Source organism: Tetrao urogallus (assembly GCF_951394365.1).
Source record: "Tetrao urogallus genome assembly, chromosome: 8".
NCBI lineage: Eukaryota > Metazoa > Chordata > Aves > Galliformes > Phasianidae > Tetrao > Tetrao urogallus.
In genome coordinates, this window is record NC_136821.1 from 6,881,335 (window position 1) to 6,907,991 (window position 26,657).

General features: G+C 38.9%; 1 protein-coding gene across 1 annotated transcript in view; it reads left to right on the forward strand.

Moving 5' to 3' along the window:
• Nucleotides 1-2,573: 2,573 nt before the first annotated feature.
• Nucleotides 2,574-26,657, forward strand: part of NCKAP5 (NCK associated protein 5) — a gene marked incomplete at both ends in the record, with an annotated part of 269,418 nt that continues 245,334 nt past the window's right edge. The window contains one exon of the mRNA XM_079538815.1: nucleotides 2,574-2,651. Within this exon, the coding sequence (XP_079394941.1) occupies nucleotides 2,574-2,651 (78 nt within the window). The remainder of the gene's footprint in view (nucleotides 2,652-26,657) is intronic.

Sequence of the window (26,657 nt, forward strand, 5' to 3'; positions counted from 1 at the left end):
GCTAATTTGGCTCTGTGTGAAATTCTGATCTTTGGCTCTGAATATTGTCTGCGGAGTCTTCAGGTGGCAGCAGGCGTGGAAAGCTATTCATGCTTTCAGACAGCGTGGCTGGGGAAGCTCTCACAGTATTTTCATAAAAGAGTAAATAAGCAGTCGGAAGTAAACAAAGATTCTCCTGCACCAAATTCCTCTCAGGTATTTTATGTTGCTTATGATATTAGGCAGAGTTTGAATGTTTTCATATTTTCTGCACTCCCTTTTGGTGCATAAATATTGAATCTAGCTAATTACTTATAAAAAAATAATAATTAAAAAAAAAAGCACAGAGCACCTGAAAACATGAGCGATGTTTCACCTTTGCAATAAAAAACATTGTATGCTTGAGAATGTAGTATTCCTAAAGACCACTGTTGTGTAGCAAATGTTAAGCCATTTTTTAATTTTTGATTTTATAAAAACAGGAACTACTGAAAGTCCTTATTGGGATCTAAAGATTGTAAGGAATAGAGATAATTTTCACCAGTTATGTTCTGCGATAGTTTTCTGAAACTGGCAATTCAATTACTCCAAAGATGTCTTCATGGCACAGTGATGTGTACTATCTTGCAGACCCGGTAGTAAGGTGAGATCCTTCACAGAGAAAAATAACATTTAACCCTGCACAACTGGAAACTCTCCACTTTTCCTTAACAAATTAGGAAGATGTAAAGAACCATGGGAAAATCTTCTGTCAAGTGATCTCCAGTGCATTTCCTCCTGCTGCTGCATGCAGTGATTCTGGGCTCTGTGTCTGGGGAGATCTGACTCACAGCCCCAGCAGCTGAATGCTCCTAATGGCAGTGTCAGAAAACTTTCCCCTTTCATAGCTCCGCTACTTAAAAATATGGGTCAGTTGCTTTTGTGATGAGTATTATACGTCAGTTAATATTTATCAAAGACAGAAATATCAGGCTGAAAAGAGTAACATTTGTTCCACTAGTTTGAGAGACCAATTGTGCATGGTTTGGCTTTAGAACTATAAAATAGATCTTGACTGTTTGAGGCTCAGTATCTGTTTTAGTAGTCTGTGGATTTTAGAGAAACAGCATGGAATGCAAGAGAAGTTAGGCTGCTCAAGAGATTGTATGTGGGTTAAGAATTCTCTTTGTCTCTCAACCATCTCTGTTGTACAGTGATTTCACGGAGCGATAATGAATGTGAAGGCTCATGGCCATGTATGTGAGCTGCTTCTAATTTCATGTGATCAGAAACTACATCAAGAGCCTGTACTCCAATACTGAATCATCCTGCAGTAGCTTTTCATCCCTGGCAGAGGTAGAAGGATGGAAGCAGTGGTGCAGCCTAGCACAGGTCAGCTCTGAGAAGGGAGCAGATGGCTTCCAGACTCCAGCGTCTCACAGCTGTGCCGTTAGGCTTTGACCTTTGATTGTTTATTGTCAGAGCAAAATGTGTACATCAACATGCAGATAGAAATTTCAGACCTGACTTAGTCATTAATAAGGACTAGAAAAGCTTGAATAACTTTATAGACGTGTAGACATTCACTGTTATCAAAGACAGGCAAAATTGCCCAGCAGCCACACACTTAATGGAAATGGAACTGAGGAATGTGACTAGGTGAGGTGTCCTTCTTGTGCCCATACAGCTCTTTGCTTGCCACGTAAATCCCATTTCTCTTGCACTTTGGTTGGACTGAGACTTTTGCTCTAGATATAGCTTTTTTTTGGTGTGTGTATGTGGCAAAGCTTACAGGAGGTCAGGGATGAAGAGGTGCATGGAGAATATTTTTACATAGCATTTAGCTTTTTTGCTTCCCACCCACCCCCCCCCTTTTTTTTTTTTTTTTTTTTTAAACAAGCAGTTTGTTGCTAAAAGTCAGTATTTTTGCCCAGCGAACAACTGATACGTTATAACATTTCTTTAAAAAGAAATTGTACCTCCTGAGAGAAAGTGCTGCTGTAGAATGGTGATAATTGACTTTTTAGTGTTAACTACTGTAGCTTGAAGAACCATATGGGTTTGCATCGTTTTTACTGCTTGGTATTAATAGTGCCTTTAAATTTGGAGAGAAAAAAAACTTGTTCAGTTGAGAATTGTTTTGGCAAATTGCCTGTGCTGGAGAGACACTCTTATCCTGCAAATAGATGTACATAACTAGAAAAAAAAAACAACAGTTGGCCCTGTTGCATGAAGAAATTCTTCAAAACCAACTAGGCCCTTGTTTCATGTGCTCGTTGCTATGGAATACAGAGATCATTACTGTTAGTTTCTCTTTGGTGCAATGGTGGGGCAGCCATATCGCCCATATATGATGCACTCAGGAAGAAATGTGTGTATCTTTCAGGTCAAACAAACGGTTTTGATAAGGTATCAATATTTGCCTAAGAGGCTGCACTGGAAGCACACCCGGTTAGTTGGAATTAATGGAATAGGATTTAGGACAGGCGATGTAATCCAACTTGACCAACGAGTTAAATATTGACAAGAAGCGGAAGAGCAGCAGCGCTTGGTTTGTAGAGAAAAGAGCGATCCTGCTGTTCTGTTTGAGCACATCCAGGAGTTTTGTTCTCAGGATGAATGGCTGCAGGAGCCCTTGCAATCCACGCCTGTACGATGACCTGCGTGGCTTACCATTTCTTCAATGGTTACAGGTAGGTCTGTGTCCCAGCAAGGCAGCTCATGCAGGTACAGCTCCGTGAGGGGAAGCTGTGTGGATAACTCAAAGCCGGTTTAACTCCAGGGGATATTTTTATCGTGGGTTGCTGCAGTTGCACACAGGCTTATGCTGTTCAAAATGCAATGCAGAAAAATAATCAAGGTCTTTTAGTGCAACGTAATGTTGTACATTTTCTACCTTTTAAATCAGAGCGATTAGGCATGTGTCTGTTCATTTAAAAATGTTTGTTTAGTCGGTAGAATTATTATAAGACCATGTTTAAAACCAGCTATTAGCTAATGGAGAGACCTCATTGTCAAAGGGTATTATGAGATTATTGCTTCATTTGCCATAATGCACACAGATAGTTCAAGGGTTTGGCTTTTTTTTGTGTGTATTTGTTTAAATATATTTACATACTTTAACCCGTTCCCTAGTATTTTGTCTTTCAACAAAATCCTTTCATAATCCAAAAGGTTGGGCAGATTTGCTGCTTTCCATGATAACTGAAGAACTATGTAAATAAAACCTGACATATTAACTGCCTTGGATTCCTGTAGTTTCATATTTGGAAATAAGAAAATGTAGTGGAGATATGGGAAAGAGCCATGTTTGCTTTTCTGAAGGGTAATTAGTCAGCAGCTGGAGCTTTTGAAACAAAATAAAAATAGCCAATCACCTTTCCTCTATTTCCACAACAGCAATGAAATTAGGGCATGGAAGAAAATAAATATGTTGGCAGTTTTGGTCATTAGCATAAATAATTTTCTAAACAAGTAATAGAAACCAAATGGTAATGAGCACATAAGAGAAGGAGCAATACAATATTTACTGTTTATTTTAACATTTAGTCTCCTTGAGTTATGTATTTCATAACACGTGATGATATACATGTCAGATATTGATTGTTATTCACCCCCACAAATAGAGTATTGTACTGTACTATTCCAGTGTGCCATATGGCCTGAGCATACCATGCAATTCATTAGTGAACGTACTACAGCTTTATATACCCTCAGAGGAATGTGGCAACATGTGATGTAATGCTCATGGACAGTAGTTTGTTGGCTCATTTACCAGTGCTTTAAATAGAATTGTGCAGTGCATGTTGAATTTGATGTTTGTTGCTACTAAAGCTGGGAAATTCCCTGCCATTTTCTTTACTCTTGGTCCCTTTGCATGAATCGTTACAGGAAAGGAAGCAGGTCATGGGAAGAGAGAAGTCTATCACATATATACACATAAGTGCAACCTACAGCACCTGATTCTGCATACATGGGGCACAAAACTGAATTCCTGTCTTTTTCCTAGGCCTGATTCCCAACCTTGTTGCTTGATTAAGAATGAAGTAAAACATAGGAGTTTGTCCCATGGTGCTGTCATGCGGGCATCAATCTGAGAAGAAAGCCATATGTGACACTGTTTTACTGAGGCTTGATAAGGTGTGACTTTGTGGAATCGGGATCGTTTAATCAGTTTTGCTACCTTATAACATGATAACCTTTGGTGTCTCAAATAACTTCAGATCACTTATGATCAGCTCTTTGGTTTTTTGTTTTGTGCAAGTTTTCAGAGTGCACGTTAGCATACCGACTGAATGTTTAGCAATGTATTGCAGCCAGTGCTTGGTAAAAAATGTGAAGCATTCATCGATTACTTTTTGGACACATCCAGAAGCCATCGACGTGTAGAGCTGCCTGGGTGTGACTCACTGTTGTGTTACTTCAGCTTTCTGCTGTTACAGCTTTATTGAGATCAGGGGAGTTACTGTGGCTTAACCCAGAATTGCACAGTGGTGACATCAGCCTTGTTAATCCAGGGGGGAATTCTACACATGGTAAAGATTCCCAACTGAATATGGTTTTCCAGAAAGGAAAAAATGGGCTAGGAATCCAACCACTGAAAGGAACTGACCTTAGTATATGTAATAACAGAGCAATGATATTTTTTCTACAAACAGTTTTGTGATGCAATTCAATCAACCCACTTCCAAGAATGATTAGGAAGAATATTAAAACAGAAAGATGCAACAGTTTAAGTGTGCATGGGAAAGAGCAGACACTGATTAATTCATATGAAAATATTTTTGAGATCTTGTAGAAGATCTTGAAAGCTTATTCCTGAGGCCTTCATTTTTCATGATTAAAGGAAAAAACTCCAAGATACTCTGCAAATCTTCATGTTGTTTCTTGTTTGTTGTGAGCTACTGGGTTGAATTTGACCCACCTGTGGCAAGTATCTGACACGCGCTGTGTCTGCTCTATGCTGTTGCTGGTGACCTCATGTTCCTACTTTGCCTCGTACTGATGCAGGGAATGCAACTGTGGGTTTCCCACAGGAGATTCAGTCCAGGGAGGCTTTTTCACACATCCTCAAGGCTTCAAAAAGACAGTGCCATTTCCTAAACAAAAGCTTCATTTGGAGGAGCTAAGGAAAGAGCTATTCCTCACATCTTGGGAATGGGAAAAGCTGGGGAAGGAAACCTGTAGCTGAAAGTTGATACAGAACAGTGTGTTCTTTAGCAGAGCACAAGTCAAAATGTGAAAGGTAAATTACTGGAAGAAATGTGGACATGGAATGCTTACTATCTGCTGGGAGTAATGCTGAGAGCTCCCAAGTACATTCCCTTTCCTAACTGTACAGTTAGTGTGGAAATCTGATTTTTAAATAACAAATTTTCAACCCATTTTGCAGAGGGGAGTCATGAAAGGCTAGTAGGACAGTCGGTAACATCAGCTGTTACCCTTTGTTCTGGCTTTTACTGAAGGAAGAATCATTTTTTCTGCAGACAAAGCTCAACCTATAATGAATGTAAGACACTGCATTCTGCAGCTTGGTGCCAAAACGAAGTACTTATGGAGGTGGAGAAAATACAGTACAGAGAACGAAGCTGAAGTATGACACTGGGTTTGAGCCTTTGACAATTTCCATTGCTGCATGTGGGCAGAGTGCTGTGCTCTACCTCTCACATGGAAAAAGAACTCAAGCAGCAGAACCTTACCATGTGCCTACTTCCAAAAGAAACATGGTAATACTCATTGATGCACAGCTACCATGGCATCTCTTTTTCTTAGTGCTGTCCTTCCGAAAAGAGCCCAATCATCTTAAAAGTACAGTGATAATTTGCAGGGTTGGGTTATCAGTCCCTGCGTCTAAAGCTAGGTGAATAAAGAAACAAGCAAACAAAAATGAGAAAGTTGGTCGGAGCTGGCTAGAATTGAAGGAAATATCAGGAGATTTCTGTCCCTTATGGAAGGAGGGTTCCTATAACTGCTGCTAGGAGCCTCATTCTGTGCATATTTGAATATTTGCTCTGATTTGGCTTCAGATCTAAATGCTGACTCTGTTCTCATGCTGAATCCAGAACCCAAATGCATTTTCTCTATGCCATTTATTTTCCCAGGCCTCATTAATTAATAAGATCTGTGTACATTCCAGTCCAAGCTACAGATTTTGACATCCTATGGACTTTGGCTATTTACAGCATAATTCCCATGGATAAGTCACCGTAAACAAGAATCAGCAGGAAGTTATCATTTGTTGCTCAAAAAGTAGTCTGTGCTAAATTAAATAAATACCCTGTTGTTACAGTGTTCTGACACACAGACTAAAATCAGATATAGCTTTTATTGAATCTGGCTGAGAAGTTATGAAGTAAAATAAATACAATGAGGTTGATTTGATTCTCCAGTTTGTTTCGCGTAGTGTGAGGAAATGCTCACTTATGTAGGCACACGAAACATTGTGAACAAATCCAGAAATTCTTTTCATATGCATCTCAGAAACTTGTAACAAAGTATTATAGTTTGAGGGAAACTTAACTGTGAGTAATCAAACAACATATAATTATTTTTTATTCAGTTGTCACTTAATATCACACTCCTATTTATGCTGGAGCTATTCTGTGTGAGTAAGCTAAACCAAATGTTTGGCAGAGAAATGGGGGATTTCAGAAGATGCTCCTTTTGGTGTCTGCTTTTGTTTAATTTTGGTGTCTGCTTTTGTTTAACTATGGAAACAGAAGCTTCAGAGGAACAAATCTTCACTTTGCAATTAAATGAGTGAAAATAGAATAGCATGTAAAGTTTCCTATAATGAAGGACTGGTAGCTTGAGGTTTTTCTGCTAGCTTGTAACTGAATACCTCATCTGCTCTGGCAATGTTTTTGTTGTGTTTTTTTATCATTTTGAAAAGAAGGCCAAGGACAACAGCAAAGATGTTGTAAGAACAGAATTTGAAGCCAAGTTCATAAATTGGCTTTAAAAGTGAATAACCATTAATCATAAGCAGGCAATATAATGTAATCGCACTTGGGTAAGACACAAAGGATTAGATGTCAGGTTCTTCCTACAAATGCTGCAGAAAAGTTATTCTTTAGTTCCATTTTGTGTGTCTTAATCTGCTAAAACTCTCTTTAGCATTAGAATATATTTTGCCATGGGGAAAAAAAAAATGGGTTTGGCCATTATACAGTATGTTCTCCTCACACTAGCTTCTTTTCCATAAAGAAAAAACAACAACCTGGTGTTTCTGATATGGTGGCAGTAATAAAACATTGATCCTATCACTGTACTTTCTTGATATTTGGGTACTGAGTCATTCTGCTTAATGAAAATATCTCTGCATAGGATATATTTTTAGTTCAGGCTGGGTTTTGAGGAAAGAATCTTTGCATCTTGTATTTTCTTTGGATTGTGTCCTGATCCTTGGCCCTGCCTAGGACAGAAATAAAATTACATGGAAACTCCTCCCTAAGATTGGAGCTTTAAAATCCAATTTGGGGATTTTTATTTTGAAATGTGACTTGAATCCTTCTCAAACTTCTTTGTCTACTCTATTCATTTCTCCTATGTAATGCATGCTTCAAAAAGTAACAAAATCGTATTTTTAATGATGTATTAGGTGGAATATACTGGGTATCTTCAAAGCTTAACAGGAGAATAAGCTCTAGAAATAGCTATGTGATTTCAGACATAGAAGAGGCACTTCTGCAGTGTGTCAGCAGTGTAGAACAAAGTAAATTTGCAGTGTAGAACAAAGTAAATGGAAAATTTGACAATATTACTCAAATTTTAAGTAAATCTTAGCTCTTATTAAAGAGCCTTTGTATGTAATGCGAGGGTAAATGATGACTTTCTGAACTATTGAATGTTTTATGCAAAACAATCAAGTAACATCGGTTAAAATTCTGTTCTTAAAAACTGCAGACAGCCTCTCTGGTCAGTCAGTATATCAGCCCAGGTATTGATGGTGCTTTCCTTATCTCCGTTTGCTGTGATTCCCTGTGGTCCCTCTAGACACAAGGCTTGGACTGCACATATGATGGTAATCCAGCTAAATCCTGCAGATATTCTGCTTTAGGGTCCAGTCGTCTCAAAGAGTTTGCTTTTCCCCATATCATCTTGGAATGGACTTATTTTCAGGTGTATCTGTGGACATTTCTAACCTAGTCAGTTCATCCCTGCACACCTCCTACTTTCACTTCATGGCTAGTCAAAGGGTAAGAATTTATTTGCAGGACACAGTCAAAGGCACAGAAATCAGTCTATTTCACCCATCATTTTAATCTAGCAAACATCTGTTTGGCAAAATATTTACTAGGCAAGGCCAGTACTTAATACGGCACATACAACTAGCATTGATTGAGTGAATTCAAGGAAAAACAGGACTGAAGAAGACATTTCATGCACCACAAATAATATCAGATGAATGTTCTGTGTAACTGCTACTGATGGTTGGGAAAATGTTTTTAAAGATGTTCTGGCAGCTAGCAAACATTAACTTGAGGGGTTGATCGGGCTCATGCTGGACTGGACGTGACTGGTGCCTGTGGACCTCAGAGGCAGCACAACTTGGTGCCCAGTTTGTATGCTTATCTTGATCTGCATTTAAATATGTTTTTCTTTTTTTTTCCTCAAAACTGAGATTTTGCTTCATATTCTGTGTATTTGTGGAAGTTGGCACCAATAATATTCATTTTCTTGCTGCGTTTACCAGTAGCCATCATTTTCACTTGCATACATAGTAAATTGCAGTTCTGTGAGATAAAAGTCTGTGTCTGTTGTACATAAACTTAAAAGTTCTGACAAAGCAGGACATGTAGGGGACCTGAGCTAGGCAAAGAAATCCACGCAGTTTCGAACAGGAGTAAGAGGCCTTGATGGCGTGTCTGATGGAGCAATAGTCAAAAGTAGGCAAGTATAACACAGACAGTGTAATCTCTTCTGAATTGCTTTTCATTCCAACCTTGACATACATGCAAAATCCTGGATTTGTCTTTTGAAGAATGTTATTACTTTTGTGGGTTTGTTTTTTCTCCCCTCTTACCCCCCTCCCCCCCATGTAAGTTTTTAAGTCCAGCTGTGCTAACGCAACTCTGGTTGCCATCAGACTCACTTTGGACAACTTTCCTGTAAAAATACTCTATCATAGCGATTATAATTATCTTTCTGGCATGAGGAAGTGTAGTGGATCTGCTACTCCTCATGTTTTGCTGCATGAGAGAGGAGTTAATGCAATGGCATTTTAAATATAATGACCTAAATATTCTCTCAGCTGACTGTAAAGTAAATGGGCAAATGAAGCACATTGTTCATGCTTCATTATGTAAAGTCTTAGTATTCTGTTGTATTTGGTGACATTGTCTTCAGCCCAATGCATACTTCTAATAACTTCGCTGGAATTCTAATTAAGAATTTTACAATCCTGAGGAAAATCTACCAGATAGGTGTTTTGCTGTTTTTCCCTTATAAATTTCACAAGCTCACCAGCCTGTGATAGAAGCTGGAGTAAAAAGTGTGTTGCTCCCCAGGGCTTTTTCTGGCCCAGGAGGAATCAAAGATGGGGCTGGAGCCATGTCCCTCAGCTGGCTTATACTGTACATGGCCATTCTGCTACCAGCCTGTGGATAACCTTTGATGCTCTATCAGGCCCTGAGTGTAACAGTGCTTTTCTAGGGACAGGGCAAGCTGCACTCTGTGAACTTTGCATTGTTCTACACGATGACATATAAGGCTAGAGCCCTTAAATGGAGGTGTGGGGTGCTAAAAAGCCAGAGTTCTGGGGTCCAGAGCCCAGTATGACAAGTATGGTATGACAGCTTCACAGAATCATTGAATGGCTTGGGTTGGAAGTGACCTTAAAGACAGTCTTGTTGCAACACCCTGCTGTAGGCAGGGTTGCCATCTACCCAATTCAGGCTGCCAAGAGCCATGTCCAACCTTTTCCTGAACATCTTCAGGGATGGGTTTTTTAAGGGGCTGTTGGAGCCTGCAAGGAATAAAACCTCACCCATTGTGCATTGGGTGCCTGATTCAGGGGCAAGCATTATCCAGACACACATAATCAGCAATTGAGAGCTGTCTCTGGACAGCTTTTGCCTTCCATAACAATCTAACAAACATCTGTTTGGCAAAATATTGACTAGGCATCGCCAATATATAAATAGGTATGTTCTGATTCTGCTTTAGCATTACTCTATTAAAATTCAGTGGTTATCTGAAGAAGGCTCCAGCTCACCCTTCTTAGCAGAGCATGTGTGACTCTGGCTTATCCATTGTAGCAAAGCATCCTCTGACTGGGGTCTTGCTGAGAGAACTGCATCACATGCCTTATTTTCTGCCTCTTGCCCAAGTGAAGCTCCCACAAAGGATAGCTTGTGGTTTTACCTCTGAGTTTTAATCCTAGTAAATGTTTCATGGATTGCAGGGAGGAAACAGTGTGAGAACTGTGGAGTGTGGCTCCACTAATATATGATGTTGTGAAATGCAGAACTTCATGGATGGACGTGCTGAGGATATATATACTGTAGCTGATACACAGCGTTTGTTGGAATGTCTCAATAAATCTTCCCTTTATGGAGTATGTGACTACATGGACAATGAAGAGTGGGAAAACTACAAGTGGAAAGTCTTTTATTTGTCAAATCTCTGTTTTAGACATCCTATGTAGTAAGTGATACACTTGTGCAGAGGTTGACCAAGAGTACAAAATCTGATTGGCATCACTGGGATTTTTCTGTTCTTGCCTGATGTTAATCTATGATTTCTTTATACTCTGGCTGTCAATTTTCAGTTAGTTTTTGTGCTCCTAGCTTGGAATTGGATGAGACAAACCAAGTATGCTTAAAGATCAGAATTCACTGTGACAGATGCCATAGTTACTGTCCCTGTGTTGTGCGTGAGGCTGTGAGGTGAGCAGAGCAAAGGCCACAGATAGATCTAGTGAAGATGAAGATGCAAAGCTGAAGATGCTGTGTATCCAATACCAGAAGTGACTTGGGGTATTATTGACACTGATCTTATATGTTGCCAATACATGTCCTTCGTTCCCTCTTAACCACACATCTTCTGGTCTCCACCGCCCCCAGCAAAGTAATTTGTGAGCACATGCTCCTTCAGACTCTGCTGCACAAGTAAATAAATGGCAGCAGCCTTGTAAAACCCTTGACACTCTTCCAGCGTTTAAAACATCTGTTTATCCAGGATTCAGCAAGTACAGAAATTGCTTTCATTACAGAACTGAAGTCATGCTGCCTGCTAAAGCTCAACTCTTTGAGATACCATTCATTAGCTCAGAAATTTATGGCTAACGCGTATTGGCTTCAGGCAGAATAGAACAAACACTTTTAATGAAGGAGAACTGGATTTTTTTCCTTGATCCATGTAAGTCAGTGTTTGATGTTATCTTGGAGATAACTAACAAACATAAAGTTTAAAATAGAAAGCAATGAGCTGCTCCCCATCAGGAAGCCCCACAGAGCTCCCCCCAGTGTGCTGCTGTGCACCCAGGGGGCTTGTGCTCCATGTGAACGTAAATATGGCCAGGGAACTATAAAGAAAAGGAAGCTTAGTTGTAAACAGCTTAGTAAAAACAGCACAAATAGCACAGTGAGTAACCAGGAAATGACTATTTATAAAGAATGATGAAGGGGAAAGGGATGGAGAGGGGGTAGATGGGTGCAGAGCGTCATGGGACACTAGTTCCCATGGTGGAAAGGGTGATGGTGGGACGGATGCCTTTGCATCCCACTCTTTCTTATTCCTTGCCACTCCAGTGAGAAGCTCTGAGTGCAGAGCATCCCTAGTTTTCTGATACCTGTGTGCCTATGATGTTTTGTTGGCTTTTTCCAACTCTGACACTTTATAAGTCTGTTGAAATGAAACTTAGAGTGCAATCAAGCTCATAAAGGACACTAGAATATAATGACAGCACCAAAATATGAGATCTCCAGAGGAGCACAGTAGCTTTGCTTACGTGACATTTTCCTTATTTAATCTGAATGAATGTGGCAAAGTATGCAGTTACACTGAGTATGCATTTAATTCTACTGAAGGTGCTATGCATGCACTATGTCCACCTCATTTCAGCATTGGATGAAGGTCTATTACTTCTGCTTTTCTTTGTACCATGACAGGTGCTCCAGAAAAGCAGGTAAGTCTAAAGCATAACAAGTTTTGCGAGCTGTTTTCCAACTGTTGTTTGGATTTTTACGTGAACAAAAGTTTTCTTGGCTTGATGCTTCAGTTACTTGTGAGAACCACAACTCAGATGCTGTGCCATCCTGTACTTGCTTGGCTGCCTTCATAGGAATATTTGTGAGCCTGGTATACCTTTCATTTGAAATGAAGTGGAAAATCCCCAGTGCTGTATCTGGTTTTGGGTTTCATCACATAACCTTCCAGCTACCACAATCTCCGGTGAGTTTTTTGCTAAAATAAGCCTCGTATTTCCTCAGAGCTAGTAGAGCAATAAAATGTGGATTAGCTGTTAAAAAACTCTTATGAGAAGTTATCTTCAGTATGTGAAAGGGAAAGAAAATGATTACTTTGTCTCCACGATGAAATTGAAAGAAATAAATAGATAATGTTAAAATCAGTTGTCTTCTCTCCCTGCCTTTGATGTCTCTGATACCGGAGACTGCGTGCACTTTCTTCCAGTGTTGCACATAGAAAACTCATGAATAGTACTTTTGTAGGAACCATTGCAATCTTCTGAACTACTGAAAATGAAGATTTTACAATTCCTCAACTTCTTATAAAGTTTTCATCCACCTTCAGGGATCATTGTGCAAAATTCTGTATTTTAGCTCCTTTCCGTGTTTTGAAAGATGCTTTGTTTGAGATCATCAGGTACAATATGTAGAGGTCTTTTCCATCCTTAATGATTCTATGCCAACTTTGTTAAAGACATTAAGATAAAGTAATGTCATGTGGGATTAAAATGAACTAACATCTTAAATAAGGACTTTTTACCCTTCTCAGACCAAATTCTGCTGCAGCCCCCTCCAGGCCGAAGCCACCTGCTGCACGTGGAGATCTACTCTATGTGTACCCTGTGGGCTTCAGGGCATGAGACTTCTATGCAATATAGCAACATTTCATAGGTATCTTTTTACATTCATTTTCTCTTTCCTAATTTGCTCCACAGGATGCAATGATTGCAAGCTTCAGCATGTCCTGATATTATAGGTCATTTTACATTTTTGTTCTTCTCTCTAGTTTGTTTACTAGCACTTCAGCTTAGTTTGTCAGCAAATTTGATCATGGTTGAACTTATATCAAAGGATCATTCAACAAAGCACTACCCATTAGCCCTTAGGTTTGTTAGCTGTTTGCTAGCTGACTTACATTTCTGCATGGCAACCCAAACAGAGAGGTTACAGGGAGAGCCTTGGCAGAAGTGAGGGGATGCCACTGGAGGACTGATGAATGCACAATTGATGATTTCTGAAACAGCTTGATGGCTTCTTCTTTTAATTACACTTTCCTGATGGAGCTGATTTGTGCATTTGTTGGAAGTGTTCTCTTGGCAGCTAATTTTTAAGCTTTATCTGCAATCAGTCAATGAGTCAAAACAAACTATTGGACACGCACCTGGCTAACGTGATGACTAAAGTCAAGATTTGTAATACTGGTTATGACAGGGTAAATATACAAGAATTAAGCTGCATAGTCTGAAAACTCTACAAGTAAAGTGCCGTGGAGCAAGAAATATCACTGTAGGCATTGCTTCTAAGTCTCCATTTCCCTCTGCTGACTTGGTAGGGTTTAGTCCAAGATCTCAGCCTCCCGTATTTGAAAGCCATTTGTTAATTACCTTTGGGACTCTTTCTCCTTTTGTGACTAACATCTTCCAAACAGCTTCCTCCCAAAGAGCAGAGAAGCTGCTTTATTGGAGTTGTAGGAAATACAATATTTTTTCCAGAAGCCATGTAAAATAGTTTCAACTCTTCCTAGAATTGAAAGTCAATTTTTTTTCTTCAGTTTTTTTTTTCTTTACCTCAGCTTTAATTTCATCCCAATATGACCCATTCACTGCAGTCAAGTAAAGAGATGGACAGACCATAATTTCTCTGGTAGCATAAGAGGGAAAGGCAAAGTGAATTGTTTTTTACTTCTCTTTTCAGATGTATGGATTTTCTCGGATGAGCTGGTATAAAGGAAATAAGCTGTAAATAGACGGCAGCTTAGGGAAGACTTACAAAGTATGTTAGAACAAGTTGCAGATGGGTGTTTTTTCCATGATTACCTATGTGAGTGGCCAGGTATGGGGCATAAAGAGAGAATAGTTAAGTGATGAGTCTCAACATTTCTTCTTTCTTTTGCTCTGTCATGGTTTCTTGTTTGAAGCTATCTGGACTGCATCACTGCACTGAAGACAGAAAGCCTTGTGAGTGAACAACATATGTAATCACCAATTTTTATTAAAGAACACAGAGGATTGAAATGTGGAAATATTTTCTCTTCTAGTGACATTGAACTAAGACTATGTTAGCAGCTCTAGAAAAAAGTCTCACATTTAGTTTGAAAATTCTGGGGTTTAAAAATCAGATATTGATGGAAAATGTTTCATTCTAGAGTGTTTGTTCAGTTGTAAGCAACTCAAAAGTTGCATGATGTTATGAAAGCTGCAGTCTTTACCAGGTCAACATTTAATGCATATTCAAAATGATAGCCAAAGCCTTTAGCATCCTCTTATTGTGCTCAAAGCACTGAGCTGTGAAATAATGTGTGAAGTTGATCACAGATGTGTGGCATGGCCACGTAATGTAATAAAATTCCGTTTGGTGTAAGGCTCAATTGCATAGAACTCAAATGCAAGCATGAGATGTGCGTACTTTATAAACTGCATAATGAAATAAATGTTTGTTGTTACTTCAGAACTTGAGTGTTATTCTCCAAAGTCTATCGATCTTAACGGGATAAATGCAGTATCTGCAAGTGGAGAACACTAGAGCTCGTTTTGGCATAAATTGCTTGATTATTGAAACTCACTATTAGAATTTCTTGTAAAGCTCATTTGTGGAAGTAATTAGAAACAAACTCTTCAGATCCACTTTGCCAGACTAATCTTCTTTACAAATTGCCACTTTAAAGTAATTTCTGTCTCTCCATTCTGAGAAACTTTATCACAAGCAAGAAATGCAATATTAGGTTTTAAAATTAATACATGATAATCTTTTGACGAGTGTTGGACGGCACATAATTAATGAGCTTACATTTTCAAAAGCAACTGAGTGAGAAAAATAGTGCTGAAATGAAAGAGGAGATATGGGATGAGTGTGAATTTTTTTTTTTTTTTTTGAATTAAATTTGTTAGCCTCAAGAATTTTTAGAGCTCCAGTATCTGGTTTGCAGTTGAACAGGGTAAATAGAGTTGTGACTTTTTGGAGAGGTATATTTAGCATCTAGGTAATAGAGACTCAATATAGGTGACCATGAATAACGTTTTTTTTTTTAGACAGAACTGGAGTGCTGTACAGACTCAAACTAAGATAAATATAGAGGCAGAAGAGCAATCTGAACTCCTCTTTTCTGGCTGAACACCTCTGCAGACTTAGCTAGCTGGAAGTGCTGGATGATGGACCATAGATAACAAACTTCATAACTGCAGTCAGAAATGAGAAGGGCTGACCTGTCCTTTTTGCCTGACCCATTCAGTAGGGATGGACTTGCTATGTCTGTGTGGTAGCAACATGTGAAATTTGACAGCCTTTCTACAGGAAAAGCTGCAGAGTGCATAGCACTATTTCAAGCCTACTGGGACTTGCCCAAGTGTTTCTGTAGGTATTTCATTATCTGCCTCAGATATTTCACTGTGAGGTGGGGGGAGCATAGAGACCAAAATCTATGATTTTATTTTGTTCTTCTTGAACAAATACATGCATGGCACTCTAATGACAGTGGCAATGTGTCATCCACTTATTGTTTGGAGACAAAGACCATTAAGGGTGTATGTCTGTCTCATTGTGCAGAATTTCTGTGGACAACATCATAACTCTTTTTCATTCTTACAACATCCTTCTTGAGGACTGGTCTCCCTCCAGAGGAAATATACACCAGCATTTAAATTTTAGCTTACTGGCTTTACTTCGTTGGCAGCAGAGATGGGCTAAAGCATCACATAATATCAAGATGCTTCATGCTGTGCTCACTATCCACATAAGGACGTGTTTTTTTGCATACCTTATTGCTTTACAACACCCAGTGTCATTTATTTTAGAGATTGCTTTTGACCTCATTACTTCCTTCCTATCAGTTCTTCCCTAATCATCATTCGAAGATGGGAACCGTTCCTCAAATCCTCTCCATCACATTCCAAGCACCTGTTTTGGCTGTGCTATGACAGAGAGCTGATCTATGACCTTCTCAAGTTGACAATGTCTTTTATTTCTTTTCTGTTATTTCTTTTATTTTCCTTTGGAAGTTAGGTCATTTGTCATATTGGTGATGTTGGAAGAACAGCACAGACGATGAGGACATTGGGGTGCATGAGGTTAGCAACAGCTTTTCAAGTTGCTCTTGTACAGCAGCTTCTGTGGTACAGGCTTTCTCTCTATCAGCTGTGAAGCACAGAAGGTTGAAGAACCTCAATTATAGATAATGTTCATTGAGATAGGAGATTTAGATATTCCTCAGAAAAAAAATGCTCTAGTGCTTATGCTCTTTGATGAAAATCAGTTAAAATGTTTACAGTCTCTTGTGTGACTGGACTGAACATGATATATGACTTTTCAGATGAGTTACACCTTTGTTATATTTAATACATTGATCGCACAAAACAGATTCTACCTTACTAATAATTACTTGCTTTTATTAGCTTAGCATAATTTAGTGTAAATGTAGATGTAAATTTACATTCTCATGGTGTCCTATGTTTTCTTAAATATGCTCTTACAACAGAAAGAATCAACATTTGCTTCCCAGAAAGACAGAAGGAATCTGATATGCTTATCAAATAGAAGACAAACATTTGCTCAGGGAGGTGGTGGAGTTTCCTTCTCTGGAGATGTTCAAGACCTGCCTGGATGCCTACCTGTGCGACCTGCTGTAGGGAACCTGCTTTGGCAGGGGGGTTGGACTCGATGATCTCTGGAGGTCCCTTCCAACCCCTACAATTCTGTGATTCTGTGAAAGCATAACTTGGGAGAAGAAGAAAAGAGCAGAAAGCAATATCTATGCTGTGTGCACATGCTGTGCTATGTGTCTGTGAACTCCTTCCCTGTAGAAATGTAGGTATACAACCAATGTCAGCTGGTAACATCACTGTCTTCTGCACTGCGACTTAAAGCAGACATCACCAGAAGCTTTAAAATGTCATTTTATTTTCATAGTCATACCATGTAGCCCAGTGCCTTACAGATAACACATTGCCTTCTTCGTTCTTACAGTGAAGCAAGTTTAAGCCTTGACAGTCCAGACTTTTTTTTTTTTTAAGACCATAGGCTACTGAAGAAACGGTAAATAAAAATATCCCATATGCAAGAATTTTGTCAGGCAGAAGTGTCCTAAACTGACCCCTGCACATGTACTGCTGGGTGAGAAGTGCCGGGATGATCATTGATAAAAACCCTAAATTCCACTATTCAAAGATGAGGTGAAAAGGTGCCCTAATAAATACACTGTAAGTACCAAGATGATTAAAGATGATCAGAGAATCACAAAATGATTCAGCTGGGAAGTTTCTTAAACGTCATCTGGTTACAGCCAGAGCTGTGGGCTGATCGCTGCCCACCAGATCAGGCTGCTCAGGGCCCCTTCCAACCTGGTCTGGGGCACCTCCAGGGTTCCCATCCACAACTTCTCTGGGCAGCCTTTACCAGCACATCATCACTCTCTGAGTAAAGAATTTTTGCCTAGCATCTGACAAAAATCTCCTCTCTTTAAGTTTAAAGCCATTCCCTCTTTGTCCTATCACTATCTGCATGTTTAAGAAGTCCATCTCCCTCCTGGTTATAAGCTCCCTGTACTGGAAGGTGATACACAAGAACATTTCTCAGACTGACTCAATGCTGCCCCATTGGAAACCCTCAGTGAAAAGGCCTCTTGCTACAGGAGCTGAAGTCACAGCTTCAGTTTCTGACTGTGTGTCAGCTGTGAACAGCCAGCTTGAAGAATTAGTTCTATACCGTGGGTAGAAAACCCAGCTTGAGTCCTTCAAGCTCCTCACACTGCCTAACTGCACAGTACGTAGCTGCTGATTTTATGGTTAAGCCTGACCTCAGCAGATATGGAATAATGCTAGGAGCCCAGATCTCAGCTTGGCTGGGTAAAGCAGAGGGTGAGACTGCTACTCAGGGAGATCCATGACCAGCCCAATAAACCCTGCTAGTGGGGATTGAGGAGAGAGTACAATCAGGTTTGATTTCTGTAGAGATCATGATCTCACTCACACTGCTTCAATCAGTACTAACCTCCCAGCAATTCACAATTAATGACTGTAGATTCATTTCTGGAGTTGGGACAGAAGTGGATTTGCCAAAGCCAGTAACTGAAAATCACAAAACATACTTGCTGCAAACAGTTGTTGATACAAAAGAACACATTTATCTCTCATTTTTTACTCTAGAATTAACCAAGATGGGTCTCATCATGTCTGATTTATGTATGTTTCTCCCTCATTACCTTGACTTTCTGCTCAAAATTTAACATTTAATTTATTTTTTTAAAAACCATTATGTGACCAAGAATTTCTTCCTGGAAATGCATGAGTCATACCTGCTGCTTAGAAAGAAGCATAGATTTTAACCTCATTTCTCTATTGTAGGTCAAGACAAATCTGCTTTCTTATATACAAGTGGTGAGGTATAAATATCTTCTCCTGAATATATGTATCTACATGATGGATCCCCTTTGAAGTATTTCCTTAACATTTGGCCAAGTGTTGCTCTTTTTGTTGCCGTTTATTTTTTTTCCTTTCACTAAAATGACAGTAATAGGATCTGAAAACTGGAAACAATAGAGTCTTCTCCCAGGCTTCCAGGGGTCATATGTATGTTGTTCTCAATTGTTCGAGATGTAAATGATGGCTCTGTGCATAGCTTTGTTTACTTAAGCCACTGGGTATTCTACAGGAAAGAGTGTTTCACAATACAGTTCTAAAATCCTGCAGAAAATACAGTTTTCCATTAATTTTTAGGGTTTTTCCTGAAGAGCTTATTTCTTAAGTGGAAGGTATTTCTGAGAGTTGAATAGAGAAAAGGAACATTCTGATCTATTTAGAAAGTTAGACTTCAAAGCACCAAATACTGGTAAAAACTGGCTTCATTAACTTCTCTAAATTATGTAGAGATTAATAGGATTCTTATTATTAATTCATGTAATTGCTTATACTAGTTTTTGATTGGCTTTATTTATTTATTTATTTGTGCTATTCCAGCACCGCATTGATGGGACTCATTAAATGTAAAAGCATTTGGCAATTTATCACACAGATTAAAAACCTTTTCCAGATCACCTCTATTCACCCTTTCTGGTGGAGAACATCTTTGGTGTGTAACAGGGATAGAATGAATCACATGATTTTCATACAGGCAGCACTTCAAAATCAGTGTGCCTCAGAGTATAATAAAGGCACGCAATTGCTTATTTGAGCACCATTCCTTCCTTTTCTCTAATTTATTCTTATTTGAAAAAAAAATCCACTCTTTCTATATGTTCATTCTAACTGCCAAAAATAAATGGTGTTTAAGAATGCATAGAGTTGTGTAACAGCTTTGTTAAAGTCAATAATTGGCTTTACCTGACCATATTTTATCAACTACTGCTGTGGAGTAGCTTTTCAAATACTAAAAAGCTCTATTATTCAACCCAATAGAAACATTAGCGATATGTAGAATAATGTATTCCCATTTGTGCATAATGAGGTTGTAAATTCATTCAAGGGTTCTGGCAACATTATGAACCACCAGAGCAAACTCTATTTTTTTTAATGTCACCAAGTCAGGCCAATCCATTTCTGCAGCTTTTAAAGCAGATTACCCCTCCAGAGCATGCGAGGCAGCAATCAAAGCGCCGCAAACATCCGCCAGGCTGCATGGCGAGTGTGCAACCTAAGGGATGGGAGATACAAAAGAATCATTCAAAGTCCTGTTGCTTCTGAAGTCTAAATCACTGAATCAAAGCATTGGCCATCGTAGTTACATTTTCTTTCAAAAGTCAGGTTTTAATTAAGAAGCCTTTCTATTTCAGGTGTATTCCTGTGCTTACAGTCAGCAGTACTGAGCAGGAGGTTAATACAAGATTATGCATGGAATACGGCACTTTGCATGAAAATACATACACCTCAGGGTATGTTTGTCCTTCTGGTAGGAGCTCTAGCTGAATGTTTCTGTTACTGCTGATTTGAGAATTGCTTAGGCTAGCAAACACCCATCATTAACAGAATAAAAATAAAAAATGACAAGGTGATCTGTAGGAGGGCATTAAAAATGATGAGAGTTATTTGCAAGAAGTGAAAGAATGGCAGAAGATGATGAACATTCTGAAGTTTTTAAGATCTCACTTTTCAGCACCCCCACTGTTTGTCCCTTCCCTTCCATCCAGCATGATTGGGGTGGTAGAGGATATCCCACCTGCACTGACACTGACCTCATGATCTGAACTGCAGTCTGTGACTGTCAGACGCTTTGGATTCAGCTTTGGAGTTGCCATGTGAATAGGGCTTTGTAAAACACCTCCTTGAATAGTGCTTTTCTTATGAAATCCCTGTTTCTCTCAGCACATTTCTTCACAGCTGGGAATTTGCAGTTTCCCAATTCTTCCTGAAACTGGAGGGATTTTCCTACCAAGTTCCAGTGAGTTCTTCAGGCCTCTCTTGCATGGTGGAAATGTTTGCTGTGTTTCTGTGCCTTCCCATTCCCTTGCTATGTACACTTTCGTAGATAGTCTCAGCCTGAGGAAGGAGGGAAGTCATTAGTTGAGGTGAGGAAGAACTAACTCATGACCTTGCTTGGAAGCTGTATGTGAACCCCTAGCAATTGTTCAGAACAAACTGGATGGCCTGAATTGCCAGTGATTGATGTGCAGTAATCAATCATATTGTAAGCTTTCCCAGCTCAAAGAAAGAATGCAGAGAAGTTAACATTTCAAAATACTGTTGGCAAGATAATTTAGATTGTTCTATTCCCTAAACTGTGTCTGGTTTGGAATTACTCTGCACTTCATCTTCTTCATACAAAGTTGTGAGCACTGACTTTTGGTTTTCAGCAATGGGGAGGATTAACTTATGGACACTTTAAAACTACCTCTGATGCATTCTTTAAAAAGACACCTACATTTTGCAAAGCCCTCATTTTGTACAAGTTCATATCCACCCGCCTGCAATGGGGAAAATTCTTGTCCTCTGTGCTGAACACAAACTTTTCTGCTTATGAAGTTTGCTTAGTTTGCAGCTGGTAACATCCATGCAGCTAGTTTCTCCTACTCTGTGGTGGGGAAAGAAAAAAGATTCATTGATCTTTAGTGTGCAGAATTATCTCAAACACAATAGATTTTCCTCATGACAAATCACACATAATCTCCATGGCAACCTACATAATTATGCATAAGATTTCAATGTAGCAACAAAAATAAGCATGGCAGGAATTGTAAAGTACAGCTATATAGGGTGAGACAGATGTGGGAGTACATAGTGCATAGAAGATAGAAAAGAAACTGTCCTAAGTGTAAAACTGAACAAAAGACAGAAAGATTGCCTGCTTTGTATTGCAGAGAGGGGTGATTAAGTCAGTGCGTTATCTGGAAATTGGAGATGAGGGGCTCAAATAACTCCGCTTAATGTAGAGATTCCTGGTAGTGCCAGTGCAGTTCAAGGGATGTCAGCAGCAGTTTTACCCCAATTTCATAGAATTATTACAGCTATAAAAAAGATCTCTTGAGTTGTAACTCGACATTCAAGATCTAAATGTAGCAGATTTTTTTTAATTTTGCCTCAGGCTGTTTGAACAGCTTTGACTAATGGGAGCTTAAAAATAATATGTAGATTTTTGTTGTCACCCTTATTATTCATTTCTTTATCTATTTCTTTATCTGTCTGTCTCCTCTTTGAAATTCAAAGATTGCTCATATGTTCCAAATGAGCAGATTTCACATTTGAAAGATAGACTTTTTCATACTTTTTCTTTTCAAAACTGCACAGAGATTCAGGAAGAGAATGGGAGAACAAGGGAAATTATTTTTTCTTATGCATAAGGAATGCTACAGGTTTTTTTCTTTCTTCTTGTGTTCATAGCCCTTCGTGCGGCTTCCTAGATTGCGTGGCCAACCTACTTGTCAATACAATCATTTTGTGTAATTTTGTGAACATATTAGCAGTGTCACAGATCACATATTCTGCTTTTATGTTCCTCTGCTGATGAACCCAAGGATCCCACTGTTGAGGATGATCCCTCTCAGAGGTAGAGGCACCTCAGAGGCTCAAAGTACTTTCAACTTCAGTAATATTTGAAGATTCCCAGCAGCATTTTCAATGATTAAGTTCAGACATAAAAGGCAATCAAGACTTATCTGTGAATACATAATTATGATGATGATCTTTTTTTAATTATCATGGCCTGAACAGAGCTCTACAATTAACCTTGCTATTCTGAACTCAGTCAGGTAGTTTGACATTGACTGTAGCTGATTTTGACTAATATCATATAAAAAGGTATAATCACTTCAATTAACATTTTAGCTAAAAATATGAGAGAAGAAAGTATACCAAATTTATCCATAAAATGATATTTAGTTATTTCTATTCAACTGATGTTATGTGTTTTATTTAATTTCAAGGATTTATTTCAGTCCTGAACAAATTTAAGCTATGATAGGAAAGGATAACCTTACACATTAGTACTTCAAGTGACAATACCACTTCATAGAATCACAGAATGGCCTGGGTTGAAAAGGGCCATGCTAACCATCTAGTTTCAACCCCCTGCTATGTGCAGGTCGCCAGCCACCAGACCAGGCTGCCCAGAGCCACATCCAGCCTGGCCTTGAATGCCTCCAATGATGGGGCATCCACAGCCTCCTTGGGCAACCTGTTCCAGTGTGTCATCACCCTCTGTGTGAAAAACTTTCTCCATAGCAGAGGTGGTTTTAGTATGTTATCCCACTAAAACATTCACATTGATAACTTGGCTTCTTGGAGACTCTGGGTTTGGTAGACAGGAGTTGGGCAAAGTTAAACTTCATGTTTCCTAATCCTTTTTTTTCTTGGTCCTGAATAGTTAACTGTTTTTCATTTGAGTGACTTAGTATCCTGTATGGAACTCTCAAGTGAGAATTAAACCAAAAACCTTTTCTGCCCTTATATCTTTCAGTCTTCTAGAGACAGCACAATTTCCTCTTCAGATATCCTGAATGTTTCCTTTATTAAAAAAAATAATAAAATGATGTCTACCGAAGAGCTGGTAAATACCTTCCCTTTTCTTAGGGCTGAGGGCAGGCAGTGGACTGCTGTTTTGGGTACCTCAAAAGAAATGTTATAGTGTGGCAAACTCTTGAGCACCTTTTTTTTTTTTTTTTTTTTTTTTTTAATTAAAATGAGTAACAAGCTAACAAAGTATTATAGGTTGGAAGTAACAAAAGTGTTGCTTGGCCTATTGAGGAATCGTGAATGCACGTGCAAATAAGTTCCTTTTTTTTGTTTAAAATTTCTGAAAATTATTACAAAGTGTTGGTTACCATGTAACCTGATAGTTACAATCCACAATCAGATGTACAACAGTAAGGACAAAAAACAGTCTGTGTCTTGGGTTTCCTTCCTCTCTTGAGTATCTAAATATTTGTTTGACCAAAAAGTGCAGTGTTAAATTAATGCTAGTTTTGAATTATCTCTTACAGAACATTCAAGAACACATTAGCTCCTCTTTTTAATTTACATTACTTCTGTTAATTAAGTTTACTAACATTAACGATTAATGAGTTTTATATATTTTTTCTTACATTTAATGTACAATTTTCCTTACTGTTCAGTTAAAATGAAGGAAACATGACAGACATAAAATAACTGAAATTTTGACTAAGATGTCATAGAAACCAGGAAGCAAGTACTGCATCCTGTTGAACTCTATTAACATTTCATACCACAAGATGTTCCTACTTGCTAATATAAAACATAATAAGATGATTTGTCAGTAGATGCATGCTGAACTTTTTATTCCACTCTCAGTCCATTTTATTTGCATATAAAGTGGCACATTTGCACTCAACAATAACTAGTCCTGAAGGAATGATATTTAAGAGGAGAATACAATTAAGCTATTCAGGTCATAAACATTTTCTTCAGGGCAATGGGCAACCATCTAAGACAACCTTCATAATCATTCGTGTCCATTACTTAGGTACTTAGAATGAGCTGGCAAAGTTGAAGAGAGACAAAACGTTGTTACTTTATTTCAACGAAATATTAATGTGAGGTTTTTTTTGGCTTTTTGTTTATGGGGTTTTTGGTTGGTTGTTGTTGTTTTTTTTTGAGAGTTACCTGAATAAAAAATTACTCTGCATTTCTTATGTTTGACTGTGCATTGATACTGCATAGTGTGCTTAAAAAATGTGCTTCCATAGTGTGCTTAAAAGATATAAAATAGTGCTTCCCATCATTTTTTTTCATAGACCAAAAAGTGTACAAGAATTCTGCTATTTTTCCAATGTTATGGTTGCCTTATATGTAAATTAATTATAAAGCTACTTAGTTCTAACTATGACAAAAGGATGTCAGCAGATCTTCCAGGAGAAAAAGTGTTTTCCAAACATATTTTCATGCTATTTCGTCTTGGGAAGGTGGAGATATTGTTTTATAAATTGTAGCTATTTCAATGTTTTTTAAATTTGCCTGGACTGAAGAAGAGGAAGAGAGGAGGGAACTCGGTTGTGAAGTGTGTAGTAACAGGCAGGTCTGCTGCAGTTTTCTGTGCAGGGTTTTACTGTCCTCTTCATGTAGTCTATCAGCATGAGGTGCAAATTCATTCTGGATGGAATCAGTACATAGAAACTGATTTGTATGGGCATGCAAACAAAATACGTTTAATTTTTCTTAGACTCCAATTACCAACGGATGAGAACGGTGTTGAGCACTGCCCTCTGATTTAAACCCTCTGTCTCATTTCCCTAAGTCCAGCCCCATAGCTTGTAGTCCTAGTCTAATTTCCATTTCAAGAATGAAGGTCAGAATGTTTGTAGTTCACCCAGAAAACTCACTTCCTGAGTGGGAAGGTTGTTATCTCTCCCTTTGGAGATGGACTTAAGCCTATAGACTACGTTCCTTTTAATGAAATAAAATGTGTTGTGCTTTTTTTTTTTTAAAACAATATTTTTACTTACTGCATTTCCTTAGGCACAAAGGGGCCAATGTAAAACCCAGAATGCAAGTAGACTCTGAGCCACTTCTGAGGCATTGCTATTATCCTGTGACAAATTGACTTACACACAGAGATAAGTTACAGACGAGTAATAGTCACAAGAGTGAATCTGAAATAACCGGTAATTAGTGGATCACAGCACAATGCAAACCTTTCACACATTGATTAACCATAGCTAATAATGTGATTTTATCATCTTTATAACCTATTTTAAATATTTTGTGGGCATAGCTGGAGAAAACAATGGTACTGGCACACATTTCCCCATCAAGTACCACTCCAGTACCGCAGATGCAGCAAGCAATTCTATCTGATTTTTAAACTTCAGCTTTGCCTTAATCTCATGTTCCCAACAAATCTAAACTGCTCTTAGTGCAGTGTCAAAGGAGTCGCTGCAGCAGAAGATCAATTTGTCATGCTCTTATTATCAGAGCTTCAAGTCAGGGGGAAGAGGAGGTTGGCAGGAGCTTGGCAGAGAGCTGCTGGCTGTGTGCCCACGTCGCCAGGCAGACGGGCCAGTGCTAAGCGGGCATTTCACAGTGTGCGAGGGTTTATAGCCAGTGTACGTGAATTACATCGTTTTCCTTGTGATTGGATTTTTAATATCTAATTGGCCAAACACAGGGCTGCTCAGGGTGAAATGAGAAGGCTTTAGGGACAGAGCTGCCTTTCTGAAAGCCGTGCATCTATTTGTGACTTTTCTCTGAAAATGGGTTTTCTAATTTTGGTATATCAGCAGGAAAGAAATTCCGAGCCTAAGCTGGATGGAGAGAAATGGTTTTCTTTATATATATATATGTTCAGGGTCGTGAGTTTTAGAAGCCTTAAAAAATGTAATCCTATTTATCGTGTGAGCTCTTGAGGTTCTCTCACTCTTAATTTTCTCCTGAGACTTGTGCACCTATCTCCTAAGGCCCAGAAGGGGCATGTCTCATTGAGCAGGTGTGCAGGATGATACAGCTTCACTCCTGCCAGGGCAGTGCTAGCACCGTGTCGTCCTCCCTGTGCCTTGTCCTCGGCCATGGGTCTTTGCTTTCCTGATGAAAAATAGGAACATGTGGGATGGACTGTGGGAACCAAATGGCAGGACAAGGGAGTACAGAGTAATGGGATTTTCCATTAGCTCCATCTCCGCAAATTTTCCCTGGATAAAGTGAGTTTTGGCAGTGGTGAAATTCACCACATCTTGATGAAGCTCATGGGTGGAAGCTTTTTGCCCGCAGGATGGCTAGGAGAAAATCAATGATGAGCACTTGAGCAGTGAGCTGCTTCAGTAAAGCGCAAACTTATCACTATCATTGGCAGATCATAGGATTTATTTCTTTTACACGACAGAAACCTGTTCAAAGCAGCAGTAGAGGTGTAATAATGGAC